General features: G+C 37.7%; 1 protein-coding gene across 2 annotated transcripts in view; it reads right to left on the reverse strand.

Moving 5' to 3' along the window:
* CNTNAP5 (contactin associated protein family member 5) overlaps positions 1-22,598 on the reverse strand; it is a gene marked incomplete at its 5' end in the record, with an annotated part of 887,048 nt that overhangs the window by 24,520 nt on the left and 839,930 nt on the right. For both annotated transcript variants that reach the window (XM_081242026.1, XM_081242025.1), the window contains one exon: positions 19,258-19,345. In XM_081242026.1, coding sequence (XP_081098152.1) covers positions 19,258-19,345 — 88 coding nt within the window. The remainder of the gene's footprint in view (positions 1-19,257; positions 19,346-22,598) is intronic.

Consider the following 22,598-nt stretch of genomic DNA (forward strand, 5'->3'; position numbering starts at 1 on the left):
GAAACAGTCATTCTATTAAAAATAACAATACGTAACTCTCTTTACATATATATTCCCTTCATCCAAGAAACAGCAGAGATAACAATGCAGATAATACTGTCTTAGTTTACATAACCCAAATACTTTAATAAAAGCAAAAAGAATATACTAAGTAAGAGGAAACACCTTATGCGAAAAGAAAAACACTCCACTGTCATTTTTATCTGAGAAAGTATTGGTATCAACAGTAACAGATAAGAGAATCTGCATTTTAATTTAATTGATAAACACTCACTGTATCATGTAAAAGCACTTGAGAATATGACTCCAAAATTATCGCACACTGTGATAAAAAATATGATACTGCAGCTTAGCAAAAACTCTCTAGATAAAGAAGACAAAGAAAATGGTATATTTAAGAATTCTTCTTTTTGTTTTTCATCTGCCAAGTTGTCTTTCTGAGTTTCAAGGGAATTATTTTTACCATTTTCAGATTCCCCTTCTGTAATTGTGCTTCCATATAACATCTAAATATTAGGTAATAACTGTGCCCTAATCAGTGTGCATCCAAATATATAATACATACATGCCCTTACACACACAATTATTTAGTTATCAGAACAATCGTGATAAATAGCAATGATTATTCCTGTTTTACAGACAAGAAAACTGAGGCTCAGATAAAAATGAGGAACTTGCCAGGGTCTTAACCCTCCAGTGGTTGAGCCAAGCTTCAGACTCAGTCTCCACCCCAAAGCCAGACCTCTTGTTCTACATTGCACTCTGTGCAAGTTTCACTGCACTCAGCCATTCAGATAAGTCTCTAGCTGATGATTAATAAATAAAAAAAGCTTTCTCCCAAATGAGAGATATAGATTACAGGCATTTGGGGAGGTGGGATCAGTAACTAAGCTATTAAAGTAAGTTAAACCCACCTTTCATTGTCTGTGGAAGCTCTAGATAGAAAGAGTTCTTACATTGTTTTTGACCCCTGAAGATATTTGTCCATAGCCAAAGGACAGCAGTGGAAAATCTGAATTTGGTGCTTTTCAATGTCACTGACATGTTGAAATGCAAACTGCAATTGTTAATAACATAGATGTTACTCATAGAATTTTAGAGCTTCCAGGAGCAGAGCCCAAAGAAAGATGAAAGTTTCATATCGCATTTATCTATGAGGGAGATGGTTTTTCTGACTGACATCCTAGGGTCATCCTAGATGGCTAGGGGCAGTTTCAGAATTCAATCCCCACTGTATTAGTCATGGTTTGCCAGAAAAAACAGACCAATAAGAGATATATATTATTACAAGGAATTGCCTCTTGTGATTATGGAAGCTGAAAAATCCCAAGATTTGCAGTCAGCAAATAGAAGGAACAGGAGAGCCTATGGTGCAGCTCCAGTCAAAAAGCCAGCAGGCTCCAGACCCAAGAAAAGTCAAGGTTTCTGTCCAAATTTGAAAACCAGAAAGGATCTAGAACCAGCTCTTCAGTCCCTTTTTGTTTGATTCAGGCTTTTAACTGATTAAATGAGGTCATTTGCTTTCCTTGGTCTACTGGTTCAAATGCTCATCTCCTCAAGAAACACCTCACAGACACACCAGAATAATGTTTGACCCAACGTCTAGACCCTATATGGACCAGCCAAACTGACACACAAAACTAACCATCATGGCCAATTTGTATACAGATCAACACATCCTCTAGCCTCCCTGGACTGAAATTTCCTTTTCCCAACCTCACGCAAGGGAAGAATTGTCTTACCAAGTATCAAACTTCACAATGAGTCAATTACAAGGATACGAGATGTATATAAATGGCACACACGGAAATTTTTAGCCATAGAAAAGATACCACCATGATCCTCTGGTAGAGTCAGATGGGATGAAGTCCTGATCAATCTTCTGACACAGAATTTATGACAGAGCACAGGGGACTGAGAAACCCTGACTTGAAGTCCTGATTCTTATTTGTGACCTCAGCTCTTTGGAGAGGCTTATTTAAAGCCCCTTTTTAAATCCCTGGGCATGCCCAACATCATGAGTACCAAATGCCTTCTAATCCGCCACCCCTAAAGTGAAATTAAGGGCTTTATATGGCTTGTCACAAAAGTACCAGGGATTAGGGATTTTTGATCCAAAGGGTTTAAGGACTCTCTGGACTTCCCTGGCAGTCCAGTGGTTAAGACTTTGCCTTCCAGTGGAGGGGTATGGGTTCGATCCCTGGTAAGGGAGCTGAGATCCCACATGTCTCACGGCAAAAAAACCAAAACATAAAACAGAAGCAATATTGTAACAAATTCAATAAAACTTAAAAGAAAAATGGTCCACATTAAAAAAAATCTTTAAAAAACCCCCAAAGTGTAAGGATTGTCAAAGCAATTATTACATTGCAGAATCCAGACCATAGTGAAAGTGGGTGGCATGTGACTCCAAATTCCTTAGGTCAAGAAAAAGGAAAAAGTGAGAGTAGCCAGGATGACCACGTACAGAAGTAACAATATATTTCAAATGAAAATGAGAATTCACTGACAGTCCAGCAGCCAGGCACATGTCTGCAGTGGGAAAAGTCAATGAAAGGAGGACGGTTGTGGGTAACCCAGGATGTAGGCACAGTCCACACACAGGTGCAAAGCATAAAGGAACTGTGCAGCCCAGTGAGGTGGGGAGGGAAAGTTTAATATTAAAAATGTTAAATATCATATATATCCAAATTCTGTTTAAATATAATGATTGAATTCATGTCAGTATTTTAGCTCAGAATATCGTAAAGCTCAGTTTCCTTCTTTTTTTTTTTTAGATATTGAAAAGCATTTTTATTTACAGCCTAGCAGCTCATTAATTTAGGTCAGCAAAATTGGCTTTTGGTAGCCGTTGTTTGATTTTGTTTGTTTTGTTTTAATAGTGTGAAAAAATGACTTTGGCATTAGGATTTGCAAAGTCAAAGTTTATAAAATTTCCATATATCACAAAATCCTATAATGTTCAACATTAGAATAAACTTCAGAGAGCATCTTGAAGACCCTGACATTTCAGAGGATGAATTTGCAGTGAAGAGATTTTAAGTAGCTGCTGAATCACTCAGCTTTTGTGATTTCAGACACTCCTCCACCTCCGACCCTACACCTTGCTCCTACTCTGGCTGCTAACAAAATCTCCTTGAAGCACATATTACCAAAAAACCTTGGAATGTCACCCAGTGATTGTTTTTATTTTAAATATTTTACAGTTGAGTCTTAGCAGGGTAAAGTGTGGCAGTATGTTTGCCTGCTCAGGGATACACACAGGTAAAGTCTTCAAAAGAATAAACACAACCAGGAGTCCTCTTTAAAGACCTCTTTGCATGAACAGGCATTGTAGTGGGAGTGTGAGGAACACAGCTCACAGCACAGGATTTCCTGAATTCTCCTGCTGGGCTAACCTCTGCTTATGATGGCTTTTCAAAGGCAACGGTTTCCCTCCTAGATATATACCTAAGAAAATTTAAACCAGCTACTCAAACAAATGCATGTACATACATGTTCACAGTAACACTATTCACAATTGCCAAAAGGTGGAAATAACTCAAATGCCCATCAGCAGATTAATGGATAAACATAATTTAGTATAACCATACAATGGAGTATTATTCAATCATAAAAAGGAGTGAAGTACTGACACATGCTACAATGTTTCTGAGCCTCAAAAACTATGCTTAGTGGAAAAAGCCAGATATAAAAGATGACAAATGGTGTGATTCCATTTATATGAAATATCCTGAATAGTTAAATCAATAAAGACAGAAAGCAGATTATTGGTTGCCAAGGGAGGGGAGAAAGGAGAGTGGGAAGTGGCTGCTTATTGGTTCAGGGCCCACTTTGTGGGTGATGCTTTCAAACTACGTACAGGTAATTGTTGCACAACACTGTAAATGTACTAAATATCTCTGTGGATTTTTAAATGGTTAATTTCATGTTATGTGAATCTTACTTCAATTAAAGAAATACAAATAGAGAGAGGGTGGGATGATAGTCTATTGATGATTCAACTTGGCTAGACCACAGTACTAGTGTCGTTGAATCAAACACTAATCCAGGTGTTGCTGTGAAGGTATGTTGTAGATGTGAATAAAGTCCACAATCTGTTGGCTTATTATCCTAGATAATCTGGATGGGTTTGATGCAATCAATTGAAGGGATTTAAGGGCAGAGTGGCTCTTAGGCTCCCTGAAGAATTCCTTGTGGTTTACCTATTTTGTATATAGTAATGTGTATGTATTAATCCCAAACTCCTAATTTATCCCTCCCTCTACTTCACAGGGAACTATACTCAGTATCTTATAGTAACCTACAATGGAAAATTATCTGAAAACGAATATCTATGGTCAGAACATTTTGCTGTACACTTGAAACTAATACAACATTGTAAATTATCAAAACTTCAATTTAAAAAAAAAAGGAATAAAAAAGAGAAAGAATTCCTCCTGTGGCCAGCCCATGCCTGAGAGCCCCAGCCTGCACTCCCTGATGATGGCCTGCCCTACGACTTCAGATATCATACCCAGCTTTGGTAATCACCTAAACCAATACTTTGCAATAAATCTCAATATATTATCCCTTCACTGGTTGAAGCCTGACTGATACAAGTGGATTCTAAATTTGGAAGATTTGTCATCCAAAAGCCTTTTGCCTTCTCTTAGACAGTTCTGTAACAATTCCCTCACAAAGATAGAAGTCCTAGAGAAAGAGGAAAGAGTTCCAAACGGTGTACTTTAGAACTTCAATTACCCGTACTTATTGGAGAAATGAATAAATAAGTGCTGTGATAGGGTGGCATTATGACAGGTAGGCAAAGGAAACGCCCACAGCTGAGGCCAAGGATGTTCACTGGAAAAAAAAAAAAAAGACATGAAAGAACATTTCCCTGGCAGGTAATGAGACCCACCAGCTCTCTTCCCAATGAGACTTTCAGAACCTCCCACTCTCCAAGAGGGAGATTGGAAATGTCTCTCCTAGGAAATACGCCTATTCTAAGAAGAATGACCCAAAGATAAAGTTGGAGGTTTTCTATTAAAGGCTCAGTCATATCCTGTAGTGTAGCCCTTAATCAATGCATTCTAGCCACTCCATTCTTAAATATGAGCAGATAGTTCAGGGTCATCAAAAATCTGAGGAAATCCTCTAGTAGGAAAGAGAAAGACCAAAGGACATAACAGAAAAAGCAACTAAAGAAAAGTAACTATGTAAAAATAAGGAAAACAAAGGTAGATAGACAAACACACAGACTGTAAATATACTGAGTGCTAAGAAAAGATAATTCAACTTTGAAACCTCATATTTATCTCCAAGAGCTAAGCTCATTCCCATGTATAAAAACTTCTATTCATACCTTAGAAGAATCACTCTACCAACACATATAACCAAGGCCCTCACTTCCTACAGCATGGCAAAGTAAGCTCCTTAGGTCCCAAGATAATGGAAACTTTGCTGGAATGGAAGATACATATGAGACTTCCAGTTCAGAGATCTAGAGCAGCTGATGTGATGTGCATTTGACACACTTTCTAGTGGAAAGACACCCCTGCTCAGCACAGCTAGAAATGATTTGCTCATAAACAAGGACCTGATCCTCCACCCAAGGTCAGTAGGGGAACAGTATCCTGGCTAAAGATGGTTTAACTATTTTTTTAAATTGAATTAGAGTTGATTTACAATATTGTGTTAGTTTCAGGTGTATAGTAAAGGGATTCAGTTATCCATATATATATATATATATATATATATATATATATATATATATATATATATTCTTTTTCAGATTCCTCTCCCTTATAGGTTATTACAAGGTATTGAATATAGTTCCTTGTGCTATACAGTAGGTCCTTCTTGTTTACCTATTTTATATATAGTAGTGTGTATATGTTAATCCCAAACTCCTAATTTATATCCCCCACCCCCTGCCATTCCCCTTTGATAACCATAAGTTTGTTTACTGTGTCTGTGAGTCTGTTGCTGTTTTGTAAACACTTTCAGTTGTATCATTGTTTTTTAGATTCCACATATAATAATATCATATGATATTTGTCTTTCTCTGTCTGACTTCACTTAGTATGATAATTTCTAGGTCCATCCATATTGCTGCAAATGGCATTATGTCATTCTTTTTTATGGCTGAGTAGTATTCCATTACACACACACACACACACACACACACACACACACACACCCCACATCTTTATCTGTTCATCTGTTGATGGACACTTAAGTTGCTTCCATGTCTTGGCTATTGTAAATAGTTCTGCTATGAACATTGGGATGCATTAGATGGTTTTACTTTTGATTTCTCCTTCCTCTGGCCTCTTAGTGTCCTTAGAATCCAATTTCCATGAGCTAGAGTTCCATCGTTCTATTATTAGTGCTTGTGTGCAATTTTACGTCCCTACCCAGTCCACTGGATTTTTCAGGGTAGAAAAAAATCCCATACCCTTCTCCAGTCATCTAAGCACACCTGGCTGCTGGGATCTGCATCCCAGCAGGGGCTTGGTAAATGTCAGCTGATAGGCTGATTGGATCATTCTCATGCCTTCTCCATCCTCACCTGGGTTGCCCTATAGCACACCTGCTGGGATGGTGGCAGCTGGGCTCAGTTGTGACTGTGAAAAACTTGAGCCTCAACTGCTCACCTGGCATTTTCCAACCCTCAGCTCAGTTCCATTAAACTATTCAAAACCCCTAAACTAAGTGTGGTTTAAGGGCAACTAAGGGTTGCCCAGGATGGTTTAATTTCCCTCTGCAATGACTGCAAAACCACCACTCTTATTCTGTTCTCTTGTGCTCACCTTTCCAGTCCACCTTACACTTCAACCCACCCACCCAGTAAATTACCCAAATCTTCTGATTCCTATTTCAAATCCCATTGTTATCCCCCTGGCTCTGACTCTTGTTCTCTTCCACCTGAAGGATGGATTTTAGCATAACTTCCATACCAATCTCCCCCCACCCGCAATTTGACCTGTTACCCACAAAAGAGCCAACAGCAGCTCTGACCATGAGAGCTCCCTTCAATGGCTTCTCCCATCTATATAATGAAGTCTGGACTCCTTTGCAGAGCCCTGAAGAAACTCGGTAATATGGTCCCAAGTGAACTTTCCTGTTTTCCCCATTCCTCTCTTTTATCCTGCATGAACAAGACCATCTGAATATGACCTAGTCACTGTTCCCAGCACACGATTTTTCCTTCCTGCTGTCCTTTTGGTTTATACCATCCTGCCTTCTTTTAATGCATGCCATCTATTGAGACCACATCTGGGCTTCAAGACCAGGGTCAGGGTAATCTCCATGACACTCTTCTGGATCGTCTCAGCTAGAAATGGTCTCTCCCTCTTAAGAATTCTAAACACACTCGATCTGCATAACATTTACCAAAATTACTCACTGTAATTAATAAATGTGTCTTGTCTCCATAGATAGGGGTTTTATTACTTTGGAAACAAGGATCCCTAGGCTATATCTCTTTAAAGTGTTCTTAGTTTCACTTAATATTTTGATTTGTACATAATAGGTGCTCAGATGGTACGCATTGAATGAGTTATCTAGGAATAATGCTAAGGAGTCATTTTCCTAACTCCAAACATTTAGATAATATCTTTCAAGAGAAGCTTCACCTATGCAAAGCTTATATTCTATAGATGCATTTTGAAAAAGGTGAGAAAATATATGGGAAAGATAAAGCACTTATCCAAGTTTTGGGGTGGATTAGAATAGTCAACAATTCATCTTAAGGGATGAACTCAAACCAGACATTTTCTAGGTGTGTATGCTGATTTACTTATTTGTCCTCCCCACAGGAAAGCCAGTAATGTGCCCCTTTATCAAGCAAAAGGTAGAAATCATTGGTATATTAGCCACTGGTCTCAAGTCCCAACCCTGATCACTGGCAAAAATTCTTGTGGAAGTGAAATGGAAAAACACAGGGATTCAGATCAAATCTTTCCCAGAAGTGGATATCCTGTAATCACCCCTAAGTGGAAAGGAGCTTCATGCTATTTTAACTTGTTTTAATACTCAAGTTACTGTCATTAATGGCATCCTCCAAAAATAATATCCCAGTAAACTAAATGAGTAACCAGTAACCAATGACACTCTTTGTGCTTTGATTTCCTCTCCTTCTCCAGGAGAAAACATCCAGAATTCTAACCTGTGCTGACTCCACTTGTTCTTTTCAGCTTCTGACCCTTCTCGCCAATCTTGGGAGAGAGACCTAAAAGGCTGGTGCAGAGTTCATTATTCTTAGCTTGGATCCTCTTCACTTCATTACCTTGTCAACACTGACATTTATAACACTGGCCCAGATTCCCCAGGCAAAGGGTAAACAAATCAATAGCAGTGCCAGTGGCAAGAAAAAGGGATATCAGCCTAAGAAAATCAATAGACTGCATGGCTGCATGATCTTATAAACAACAGCTACTGTTTTCAAATACCACTATGTGCCAGACACTTTACCCATCCTATGTGTTATCTTCATAACAAATCAATTAAAAAAGTATGTCTATTGCCTTACAGATGAGGAAATTTGGGCTCAGAGAGGTTAACTTAGCAGAGACATAGCTTGTACAGGATTTGAGGTGCCAACTGTCTGATTCCAAACCCACTCATTTTCACTTCACTGTCAGGCACCATTGTGAGAAAAAGACACAATCTCTAGGGAACCTGGAGATCCATATCCAAAATCTAACTGTAGCTGATTGTACAATATTGAGCCCATTAACGTGCAGCATGATGAACTTTCAGTTCCTACTGCACTAATGTTCATATATTACACTTTTTTTTCCCTTCAAGATACATTATGGGAGCTTGGGATTAACAGATATAAGGCTTTATATAGAGAATGGATAAACAACAAGGTCCTACTACTGTATAGTACAGAGAACTGTATTCAATATCCTATTACAAACCGTAATAGAAAAGAATATTAAAAAAATAATGTATATCTATGTATAACTGAATCACTTTGCTGTACAGCAGAAATTAACACAACTTTGTAAATCAACTATACCTCAATAAAAAAATTAAAAATTAATTAAAAGGAAAAATTATGGAACTCTTAATATGTGCTTGTAAATATGGTAGCAAGAAGGATACAACCATAAATAAGACTCAGTCCTGTCTTTGGAACTCCATGATTACCTCATGCTGAGAGTAGGAGAGGGACGGAGATGATGGGCAGCATCTTTACAAATCAGACTAGACCCCATTCCCTGGCTTACAAACTTCCATGGCTCCCTACTGCCCTCAGGATAAGGCCCAGACGCCTTAGCATGGCTTGTGAGGCTTATGGGGTCCTGGTTCCTGCTCGCCTCTCTGGCCTCATCACTTGTTATCTTGTGCTTTGATTTTTAGCCTTCTGTATCCAGAGATGACACTTTCATTCCCCTTTCTTCTACTCACCTGGGTCCCTTCTCTGTCTGTTCTCAACTTAGATTTCACTTCCTCCAGGGAACTTGGAATGTCACCCCCTTCTCTCACCAGCACCCACACAGATCACTCTGGGCTTACTTGCCCACTTACTGGTCTATTTCCACACTCGGCCGTAAGCTCCTTGAGGGCAGGGACTGTCCTTCAATTTTTGTATCCACAGTGCCTAACTTGGTGCCTGGCACGTAAAAAGTACTCAATAAATGATTGCTTAATGAAAAAAAAAAATCAGACCAGATTCCATGTTTTGAAGCTTAGTTGATCCACCAAGTATCACAAGGTTGCAATCCACTAGAGACAGCTTTAATCATGAGAACATACATTTAAATTTAAATAATGTCAGGTAGATTTCACCTGGTTTATCAGAAACTGAGAATTGTCCATATGTGCACCTTCACCATTTACCAAGCATCATAGAGTCAAGGCTACATAATGCCTTATTCATTCATTCCCCCAGAGCAGAAAGGAAGAGTGAAATGCAAGCTTTTTTATGCATAGAGTGGGTAGCCGTCTTCTCTCTTCCATAACAACTCCTCTCTAAGGTCCGAAAGGCATTAGAGTCCAATGCCATTCTCAAAAGAAAAGTAGCTGGGTCAGATGAGGTGACTTCTTATGTTCTTATTACTGTTACTGCAAACATTTATTGAGCTTTCATTAGGCCAGGCATCATGCTAGCCGCATTACCACCTAATCGTCCAAACAGGCATTGTTATAATAAACACTTACATTTCAATTGAGAAAAGTGAAGTTCAGAGTATTAAGTCATTTGTCCAGGTCAGTTAGTCAGTGCTAGAGTTATGACTGGAATCCCGGGCAGATTCCAATGCCTGACTTACAATAAATATGATATTACCCCTCCATGATTAAAGCCTGGCCCTAGAGGTTACTTTTAAGCCCATTGCAGTGAAGGCTAAGGACACAAGGTTTTTATTTAGGAGCCCTCAACAGAAAACAGAGTGTATGTTGTCTGGACTATCTTATATTATTTGTTAAAAACAAAATATGGCAGGACTGATTGGGAGTGCAGGACCCAGACTCGCAATGTGTGACTTTAGATGCCAAGTCCACCACTGTCTAGTTTTGTGACATTGGACAAGTCACTTAAGCTCTGTGACTCAGTTTCCTCATCTATAAAATAAGAGTAATTATAGGTGTTACCTTCTTGGGTTGTTGTGAGGAAAAATTTAGTCAACATAAGAGCTTAGCAACCCAAGTGCCCATCAACAGATGAATCAATAAAGAAGATGTGGTACATATACACAATGGAATATTCCTCAGCCATAAAAAAAAGAATGAAATAATGCCATTTGCAGCAACATGGATGGCCCTAGAGATTATCATACTAAGTGAAGTAAGTCAGAGACGGATAAATATATATGATATCACTTATATGTGGAATCTTAAAAAATGATACAAGTGAACTTTTTTACAAAGGAAAAATAGACTCCCCAACATAGAAAACAAACTTATGCTTACCAAAGGGGAAATGGGGGAGGATGAGGAGAAATTTGGAATTTGCGATTAATGGATACAGACTACTATATATAAAATAAATAAACAACAAGAACCTACTGTGTAGCACAGGGAATTATATTCAATATTTTGTAATAAATTATAATGGAAAAGAATATGAAAAAGAATATATATATATATAATATATATGTGTGTGTGTATGTATAATTGAGTAACTTTACTGTATACCTGAAACTAACACAACACTAAATTAACTATACTTCAATTAAAAATAAGGAAAAAATAAAACCTAAGAGTTTAGATCTAGCACAGAGCAGTGCATTATTAAATAATAACTAATAAAAAACAATAATAACAATGTTATTATTATATTATAATATACTATATTAGTTTATTATAATAAAGTAATAACAAAGTATATTAATATGCTATACTATTAATAATAGCATACTATTATTAATATTATTATTTGATTAATGCAGAAAACCAAGTTATTTACCATAGCCTAAAAGAGATATTCCAAAACCTTGAACAACATTAATATTCTCAACCCAACCTTGATAACTTTCCTTTGAAAGAGGGAGAATTTTAAAGTGAGCAGTATCTTTAGAACAGGGACAGATTGTTTATGTGTTTGTCTGTTTGTTTGTTTCCCTGGGGGTATCTATATGGCCTAGCACATTGCCTGTTCCATAGTATGCTCAATAATTTTTGTGTCATGAGAGATAATTGAAATTTTTTTTTGGTAACAGTCATGTCATTGACTTCTGGTAGACCACACAAAATATCCTTTGTTAATACAGTCAGGGAAGGACATACAAAGTCTGTTCAAAGAGTGTTTTTGCTTTTACAATAAACAAACTTGACTTTTACAGAGAAGCACAAGCATGGAGTAGGTCTCGGTTCTGATCATGTAGTAGTTCCTTGAAAATGCAAAATAAAATTGCATTTTTAATCAGAAGATAACACACATTCCTGTTGCATGAGGTGAAACTAAATCATCTATTGCATTTTCCACGAGGAAAAATGCAGTTCATTATTCTTTAAAAGAAACAGTAACGAATGCCCTGTAGTCCAGTTGTGATTCAGTGTTTGTTATCTTCAAGGGAGAAAGGATAAGATGGGTATTTAGGAAGTTGGAATGGTTACTGAAATCTGATATTTCAGGATCCTTTAAAACACATCATTCACAGGGAGGTCAGATTAGAGTAATGAGTCTGAAATATTTTATTCCTCAGGGAAACGGTATCATTAAGAAATTTCTAGACATAATATGAGACAATTACACACAATATTAGAATTTGAGTCAGGAAGGAGCTGTGGTTTGGAGATCTTTTTATTTACTAGAGAACTAGAGATGACCATAAACAAAGTGAAACATTATTTAAGAAACCTATGAATTCAAAATAAAATAATTTTTCAGTAGTTTCTTCGGGAGCTATAAACTTGTTCCAAAGAAGATAACATGCATTTCATAAAAGAGGAACTTTCAAAGATTATCTTTTCTGTTGCAACACACTTAGACTATTGATGTACAGAAGCAAAATGCAGTCCCCAGATTATGCACAATTCCAAGCCTACCTCGTAGAACAGCATCCCATTTTTTCCTGGTTAAAGGGGGTAGCAGAATATGAATGAGAAAAAACAGTGCTGTTATTGGATTATTGTTGATTTGTCCTCCTCAGAGTCCATCTCACTCTGGTAAGAAAACTTCGGCTTCCATTTAAGAAATAACATTTCTCTATTCTCAACACACATCTGCACCCTGCAGGTCAATATGGCACCTGTCCAGAGCCATAGCTGGGTGCATAATCCAAGCATGGCCACTCAGTGTATTCTAATCACTTGGTCATTGTCATCATCTGGACTTGTCACTTGACACAAATTTGTCCTTTGAGACTCAATCCAGGACTTTTTTCTGGAAATTTTAGAAATAAGAGTCTTTCTTTCCACCAGGGCTGTTGAAATGGTAGTGATCAAGCATGGGCTGCTGATGCCACCTTTGTTACCATTGAAATTCTGCCTGAGAATAAAACCCCTTAGAGAGGTAAAGAGAGTCAAAGGTGGAGTGAGAAACAGACAGACAGATAGACAAAGGCCGAATCACAGTCACATTTGAACTTCTGAACCCAGCTGTGCCTGAAGCAAAGCCTGCACTTTGAAACTTCCATTTTCACCAACTACTATATTATCTATTGTCAATTTAAACTGGTTAAAGCTTGATATGCCCTTAAAACAGCCCTGATTGACAGTGACTCATACTCCCATCTTCAAGGTTCACCACAGTCCAAAATTGCTCTTTTAGAATGCATTTGAGTCCCTCTTTGGAAATTACCTTTATAGCCACTTTTCCAGACTCATTAAAACAAAAACAGTAACAAAGCAAAACACAGTTCTCCTCCATGTCCCCACAATCTTCAAACATCAAAAACTTCTAATGTGTGGAGCGTGTGCTAAATACCAAGTACTTTACATATGGAAGGCTTACTCAGCTCTCTGAATTAAATGTTATCATCCTCGTTTTATTGATGAGGAACTTTAGACAGATTAGAAAATTCACCATGGTCACACAATAGTAATCACAGAGGAGAAAGCCAAACATGACTTAGTTTGTCTCTAAAAAGCAGAGCTATTTCACTCTGTAATTTTGCTTTTCAGTTTAATATCAATTGGACCAGTCTTGAATCAGAAGGGGGGCCCAACTGTGTACAGAATTTAAAAAAAAAATAGAGTACGGTCTTCCCAAACGAGTACTTTGCAGTACTCACCTTTCACTTACATGCATAAATTCTGCTGTGCTGTCTAAAAATATCAGCCATAACTCTTCACCTACAAAATGTTTGAGAAATGATTTAACATGAAAACAATCAGGGTGTTCGGTCAACAAGACTCTGATGCTGCAGAAGACACAGTAGGCTTGATATTCAAAACTGAGGGATTTGCGAGAATCAAAAAACCCTGTTCTACAGACACAATCAGAACTCACTTCATCTGAAGAAGCCAAAAGCATAGGCAAGTGCTCACAAGTAGCCCTACAATTTCTAGATCATCTGGGTTCTTTTGTAGGTTGAGAAAGAATTTCTTCAATTTCTAATGGCTAGTTAGGGCCGAGTGAATTTTGAAACTACCTGGGCAAACAGCCATCAGAGCAAAATAATAATGTCTCTGCCAGGTGTGAGTTTCAGCCTATCAAATTGGCAAGTAGGCAGGAAATTAATAAATGCTGGCTGTATAAATGGATAATCCTGTAAGTATGCCCTGAATGTCTATTTGGAATCTGTTAACTACAGTTTAAAAGCAGTACTACAATTCCTTTCCACCTAAACTTGAACATGTTTCCATATTTTAAAAAGTAACTGCTTCCTAAGTCTGCAGTACGATAAGAGTCTCCTCTCAGGAAGAAAAAAATAATAACAATTATAATAATTCCTTAATTCTTAGTTTTCTAAGATGTGTATATATATATATATATATATATATATATATATATATATATATAGTGTGTGTGTGTGTGTGTGTATATATATACAAAATGTGTATATATATATATATATATATATATATATATATATATATATATGCCTTCAAATTTAATGATATGTTCTGGCAGAGTAAATTAAGAGAAACCAGGATCAGAAAAAAATAATTTAAAAAATATATATATAAATAGAAACACAGCTTCTTTTAGAAGTTTCAAGCTCTCTAAATTTCTAAATATGTTGGAATGTCCAAGTTCTTTTACCAGGGTTGAGTGAGACAGAAACTTAGAAACACACTGGTAAGTCACACTATTTGAATCGAAGGAATGTGCTTCTATGTTTTCTAAAGAATTCAGTAATTTTCCAGAAACAGATGATCTTGTCCAAAAGGGTGACTTCCCTAAATATATACACTTTTTTTCTTTTTAATGTTACCTTCTCTTTAATACATTCATGTAATAGACCAGAACCAAGAAATCTTTCTTAAAAGTCAAAGAACGTTAATAAACCAAGGAATAAACCTAACAACAGCCCATGACTTACCATTGGTAAATACCTATAATGCAATTTTAATGTCAATGATTTTATCTTCTATTTTCATGGACTAGTCTCTACATCATAGGAATTCCCAAGAAAGAGACTTTTATTCATCATGGTATGTGTGTAGGCACATACCATATAGAACCATCATTGGTACTAAATAACTACCTTCTAGAATGGTGAATTGATTGGCTCTTCCTCTTACAGAAAGAAAATGAATAAATGGGTTCTGCTTTACAGTGGGATGTTGTTAATGGTATTGAAGAAAATTGTGACAACAGATTTACTACACTTATTTGCCCTTGGTCTATCCTATGAAAAATGCTTGCAAATCCTTGTTTTAGAGTTGAAAATGTCCAACCGATTACTAGAGTTTTCTAAAGTTGTGGAGTAGGGTTGCATTTGTCGTAAATACCATGTACCCATTCCTGCACCATCCTTTCTTATAACAAATAAGAGTTCTTTCCAATGCATGAGGCTTCTTTCCAAAGGGTCTGCAGGATAGATGTCCCTCCTTAATAATGGACATGATGTTTATATCATCTTCCCTCACCTCCAGATATAGACCTTTCATAGACCAGAAGCACTGAGGTTAATTGTGGATCCAAGTGCTCTTGTCTGTTTATAGCAATTTGGATGGGAAGGAAGGTGGGGAGGCAGGAGTCTCCCACACTTAGCCCAGTGAAGACATTTTATTGGATACTCTTCCTCAACCATAATCAAATTCTTTCCTATCTTTTCCAAAACAAAATGAAAAGCTGGCCCTCAGTAATTTAGTACCCTGCTTTAAATTTTCATCCTTTCAATCTTATGTTTTATGGGTTTAGTTCAAAAGACAGAAATGCCACAGGAATATCATACACAGTGGCAAGATTAATAGAGAGAAATTTTTAAATAAGAGGATGTTTCTAGAGCTGCCATTACACACACTAGGTGTCATGAAAACAGCCAGAGCTTGGTGGTCTTACAGCCCTAATGATCTCCCTTCCCAAAATTGTCCTGACTTGGTTGAAGTGAGGATTCAATGGCTCAAGATGTATTTAGGTGTCAGGGGACATATAATAGACCAGATACTACAAAAAGTAATTCTGCTTCATTAAAATCAATCAACACATTTTTAATGTCTTGCTAAGCTTCAGGAAACAAAGAGGAATCCTAAGTTTGGGGGATACTTATTGGGGAAGAAAGATGAAACCAAGACAGTGAGTCATCAACCAACATTAAAGTTGTATCAAGGAAAAGTACCTAAATCGTCTTGAAGAAGAATAGGAATCCTAGCCTTGAGCTATTGCTAGGTGAAGATGTTCAACCTATGACTCTTACATTCAAATCAGTGAAAAGGGGACAAGATAAATAAAATCACCTAACAGAAAAGGGCATAAGTATAAAACCTCTCCACCTGGGATGTGGCTCTGGATTGAAAAAAAAAAAAACTGTAACAAAAATAATAATAAAATGACATATTATGATATATGATATGATATCAAGAGGTTTGGTCTCATTCAGGCCTTGAGCTTAAATTTATATTCACTCTCTGTCTAGAATAAAACCCAAAATGAGAAACTGAAATAATTTGAAATTGGTAGCACATCCTGGCACCAGGCGGAAGCAAACACAAATCTTGCCTGGAGGAAAGCTTTCCAATTTCTGATCATCAATGTTCCTACAAATTAATTTCAACCAAAAATGAGCTCACACACGTACTTATACACACACATAGCATAGGAGAACAAGTTATCATAGGAAAGAGTTAGAAAACAGAAAATAATAGATTTAGATCCATATGGACTTCCAATATTGGGAATATAAGAGACAAGATGTTTAATAACTAATAATGGAATACTTAAAGACACAAAAAGATTTTAAAAATAAGTGGGAACAACAGATTATCTTAATTAAAAGGCACATTTGAAAAGGATAAAGTATTACTTTAAAAAAACATAATCAATGAAAAAATGATTCATTGAATAGGTTTAATGGGATATTAGGCATAAATGAAAAGAGAATTCATGAATTTGAAGATAAAACCCAATGAATATCCCAGAATGTGAGACAGTGATATAAAGAATAAAACTTATTTATAAGACGATGGTAAGACACATGAGGATAGAGTTTAAAAGTCTAAGGTTTATCTAGTGCAGGCCGAAAGTAATTAAGTAGAGAGAATAAGAAAGAAGCATTACTGAGATGCTGAGAATTTTTGAGAGCTAATGGATAGATACATATGAATAATACATATGAACTAGATACATAGGAACTAATGAATAAATGCAAGAAACATAAACATATCAAATAAGGCAATTAAAAATAAATCCACAATCAGACACATGGTAATAAGACTGCCAAACACCAAATTAAAAGAAATGACCATAAAAGTAGGTTTTGGGTGTTGGGAGTGGTGGTGGTCAGAGCACTTTCAAAGGCAGGACAGGCTGACAGACAGCTTTTCAATAGCCAGATCAGAAGAGTCCAGTGTTGTGCTGGCGAGGGTTTAACCTGGATGTCTAGCAGCAGGGAGAGCCCTGACTTGCAGAATTTCTGAGCTCCATGGAGTAAACACTCCCAGGATGGCTGATTTCAAACTACCCTTGTGACATCACAGAATTGGGCAGAGATGTATGTAACAGGTCCTTATGAGCCATTGTGAGCTGGCTCCTTCACACCCATGGATAAATCCTTCAATGTCAATTTGTACGTCTAGTAAAATTATCTTCCAGGAATAAAGATGAAAGGTGAAACTCCTGTTTTCAGATAAAGGACCCCTCATACAGAAAAAAAATTCAAAAGAATTTACTTCGGAAACAAGAAAATCGAATCTGGTAGAAAGTAGAAGGTTCCAACAAATTAGTGACTGAATTAATAAAACACAAAAGCAGTGTCTACATGAAATAATAATAATTATTAGTAGGAGGGGGGAATGGAATAAGAAATAAGTGTAAAATTCAATCTAGAAGTCAGTCACTGTTGATTGGCTCATTCAACTGCCATTTTAGCAACTAAAACTGACATTTCCCAGACCTGACAGCAGATAGATTTCTGGATGCACATTACGTTCTGGAAATTAAATACTGTTTATGAATCTGGAAGGCTATAGTGTGACAGGAGTCATTTTTCTGCCTTTTCAGCTTTTTCTACTGGCCAGCAAATTCATGGTAACCTGAAGTATTCTCTGCCACCCTTTTTAAGAGACCTTCTCCGCCTCTTGGGAGTTGACACATGCCACTGTGGCCACAGTGGTATCTGGAATCTAGTCTCACATTAAGGGATGGCCTGGGAGTTAATAGCTCCCACTCATGGGCTCAGAGCTGCCTGGAGAGTTACTCCAAAAGACTCTAACAAGAATGCACACTGTAAGTGTAGCCACAATTTTAAAAGTAACTTATTTCCTGAGTTAAATCCATTCCTGCTTAAAATGCCTCGGGTTACTAATGTTTTCTGCACTGTATTGTGACTGAGAGAATAAGAAAGAACATGCTAGAATCACAGGAAAGTTGACAAGTAGAAAATAAGGAAGCAAAAACAAATCCAATCATACAAGTAACCCCCAAATGCACAGGGGCTTACATTTGCAAATTTATAAAATAGAAGATGGCCAAACTGGATACAAATGCAGTATTTAGCTATAGCTCTTCACAAGCTCATATATAAGGCTAAAAAAAGAAAAGATTGAAAGGGAAATATGGAAAATGATATACCAGGCAAATACTAACTAAAGCAAAACTGAATTAGCTATATTAATAACAAACTAAATTAAGCACAGAGACATTAAAGTTAAAAAAAATATTACTTCAGTGTGAAAAAAAGTTCAATTCACTGAGAAGATACAAAAAATTTCAATCTTGCCTACACCTAATAAAAGTCATCATTAGACATAAAATGCAAATTCACAGAACTTCCTGTAGGAAAAAAGAACATCCATTATTATCATAGGAGATTCCAATCCTCTCTGAATTTTTGATAAATTAGAAAACAGATTAAGTACTTACAGAATTAAATAATTGGGTTGTTCAAATCCTTAAATTATTTAAGTGAAATTTACATAAATTAAACTAAAAGAACTCAGTAAACGCTTTAAGTTAATTAATTTGAAATTAGGTAAAAATAATTATTTTGGTGAATCACTTTGTTCATTTACCTTACTCGGGATTCTACAAAATAGATATACATGTCACTTTGTGGTCCTGCCACACGTACCTCTCAGCCTCCCATAGCAGGACTCTTGGTTCTACATCTTGGATATTATCTGCATCTTGGTGCTTCCCCTGATGAAAATTATTTATTACTTTATTTATTTTAACAGAGCTTGCCGGAAAGGCATGGACTAGAAAAAACAAACCTGTGACTTTGCCCAAAGTGAGAGACCTGATAGCCCTGAACTCAACCTCTGAGGAGAAGTTATAACTGAGTTGGAGGTGCTGATCCATCTGCAGGAAAAGAGAAAACAAAGAGGCATCAGCAGAGGTCCGCATGTCCAGCACATGAAACATTCCCATATGAAACAGCTTTGAAAACACACGCAGGGAAGAGCCCTCTCTGGGACTTTCTCTCTGGAGAGATGAGAAATGTCTCGCTAATCCTCCCACAATGCACATAAAATACCCGTTTCTTTACTCTTGGTGAAATAAAGGCTTTCACACAAGTCTTCTCTCTGGGAAATTCTGTACAGCTTTTCACAGGTATTTATCTCCCCACTGAGAGTTTCTCACCAAATTCTTTGCTGCAAACAAGCACACAAATGAAGCCTTTCAAGAATGCTCGCTGTGCAGGATTAACATTAAAAGGAAAGCAGGTATTCATTCCCAATCTCTCCCCCCTTCTTCCCTTTTGGTCCTTAAAACCATTACCGCCTCCTTTGCTCCAATCATTCAGACCTGGCTTCATTCATGGGTGCCCTGGGGGATTTTCCTGAGTGAATATTTCAGTTTGACAAAAGGTTTGACCCTGGAGAGGGAAGACTAGCTGAACAGTTGCCACCAACACGAACAGATGTTAATCCCATCTTGCAGACGAGTGAAAGCCACGAGGGGGATTCTTTGGGACTTTATCTCTAGGGTCATTCTTTAGGGAACCCTCCTTTCTACACACATTGTTAATTCCAGTTCCATCTCTTTGTTCTCCTCCCCATTTCAAGACATCATTTCCCATCCATCCCCAGGTTTTTTCTGTCTAGTCAAACCCTACCAGTATCTTCCCGGCTCTACTCTGAATATTCATATGATGTTATCCCTGGGAAGGATCCTTGTAACATATCACAGTTCACCTGTAGGAAGAGGAGACTAAGACCCCATCAGCTGCGTGCCCGTCCCCGGGCTACCCTTGGGGAGGAGCTGATCAGGACACATACCCAGTGCTCCCAGCTCCCACCACCAGGGCCCTCCTTCTGCACCCACTGCTGCTCAGTGACCCTCTTCCAGGACTCTGGGTCCTGTGGTGGTTTCTGCTGTGAAGGAAGTCAGTGGCTATGACTTGTGACATGTGACTATATGGTTTATTTCTTTTTCATTCATGAAATTATGCTTAATAATACTTGTTATTTATTGAAGACTTGGTATGGATGAGACACCATACTAAAGTATCCTTCAAAATACATTCTTCCCTATCATACTGTGAAATAGACATTATTACCCCTGTATTTCAGATGGTGGAACTGATGTCACAGAGATCACAAACTTGGGCAAGGGCACACAGCATCACATAGCAGTGTCCCCTCGGCATGTGGCTGGCCAACCACACAATATGGCGTTTGCTTTACTTGTCCATATCTCTCTAGATGCCTGAGCAGCTTGTAGACAATCACTGTGTGTTCTTATTTCTGAATTTCTACAAAATTCATTCAACAAATGTTTGAGCATCTCCTATGTGCCAGATACTGTTCTAAGTATTCCCAGTGTCCACCTCCTCCCGGAAGCTTTCCTTGATGCTTTGGTTAGATTAATTGATCCTGTTCTCTGTTTCATGGTGCCTTTTTAATTTTTTCTACCTCTAACCTTGCATTGAAGATGCTGTATTTTAATGATCTGCTCTCTCTCTCTCTGTCTCTCTCTCCCCCTCATTTTTCCCCACTAAACTATTGGCTTTTTGAGGACATCTTATGGATATACGTTTTCTGTAGGTCCTAGTACAGAAACTGGGAAAGTAACTCCAAAGATAGGTTTGTTGAGTGAATAAACAAACATCCTGTACTGATTCCCTTTCTATCTTTTGGGCTATGAAGACAGCATCCATCACAACACCAGGATGCCTCTGGCTGCCCTGGTGGCCTCCACACCTTTATACAACATAGGGTTTTTCATACCCATGGTCCTCACCTGCAATCTATTTAATGCCCAGATTCCATCCTTGCCCTGAAGGAGTTTTCTCTCTGCCTTATCACAGAGCTCTCACCTACACTCTGGAACTGTCTCTTCCAGCAAGGGGCAGGGTGCCTCTTCTCATGTTTTGTTGCCCAGGTTGGAGAGGAGGCTAAAGTGAGTGTGAATTTCCTGCTGAGTGGAGAGTAGAAGGATTCTTAGAACTGAAGGTTGAGCTCAGATTCCTCTAGCTTCTGCCTGTCATCTCCTCCCCAGGCTCCAAAGGATCAATTTCCTATGCAAGTGATTCCCTCAACACTACCACACTTGGAAGAGCTAATTGTTCTAGTATATGAGTCATTCTTGTCCTACTGTTCTGCTTTGTGGGAACTTACCTGGTCCTTTCTACTTTAACCAGATGACAAATAAGAGGGAGGAGGTGAATGACAATCAAAGGGTTATTTTTTAATAAGTATTTATAAAGGTTTGGAGATGAAGGTAGGATGATTCAAAGAAGGCTTGAGATAGTTGGGGAATTGATTCCAGCCCTGACATGGAGTGAGGGCACCTGAGTGCACCTGAGGATAGCCTTAGTACTGACTCAGGTGCTGGGTTACCCATTTGAAAAGCTTAGCAAATGCACAGGGCAAAAGCAAAAAAAGTGGGGGGTTGTACCACAAATATTAATTTCTAGGACCTCAATCTTTATGATAGGGGTTAGACAATCACTGAAGTCTTCAACGAGAAATACATTATTATGTTATATTCCCTTATGTTTATTTTATGCTTTAGGATTGCTTTTCTTTTTAACTGCTCTTGGTGAGGTGGTGAGAGAATGAAGTACCACAGTCCTTTAAACTTTAGGGTGCCTAAAATTTTTAATCTGGCCTCGAGAAGCTTTGTTAATCTCAGAATCAAGGATGCACAGTAGTCTTGTCAAGTCATTAAGTGTGATGAGAAAAGGAGGGAAATTGAACAAATCTTTTTCTTTATTTCTTTTTTTTTTTTTTTTTGTGATCCCTAGACACCAAGCTTTGTGCTTGGTCCTTTAGTTATGATCTTTCACAGAACCTTTACCAGAACTGACTGAGCTCAGCTACATTTGCACCCCAGCCCATCCCCACAACACTCAAACTTTTTTTATGGATAAATAGACTGAACCTCAGAAATGTGCATAACCCATCTAAGATCCCAGAGCATAAGTGATGGAGCTGGGATTTACACCCAAGCCTGTCCCACACTAGGGATCCATCTCTTGATCTCAGGGTCTTCACCTCTCAAAGGAAGACATTAACTCCATGGATTGAAAATTCTGGGCCTCCTCCTTCTTTACAGCTTGTAATTGTGCTGGCATTTTGATAACCTGGGTTAATCTGTTTAATGACAT

This window comes from Mesoplodon bidens (assembly GCF_964165515.1).
Source record: "Mesoplodon bidens genome assembly, chromosome: 8".
NCBI classification, from domain to species: domain Eukaryota; kingdom Metazoa; phylum Chordata; class Mammalia; order Artiodactyla; family Ziphiidae; genus Mesoplodon; species Mesoplodon bidens.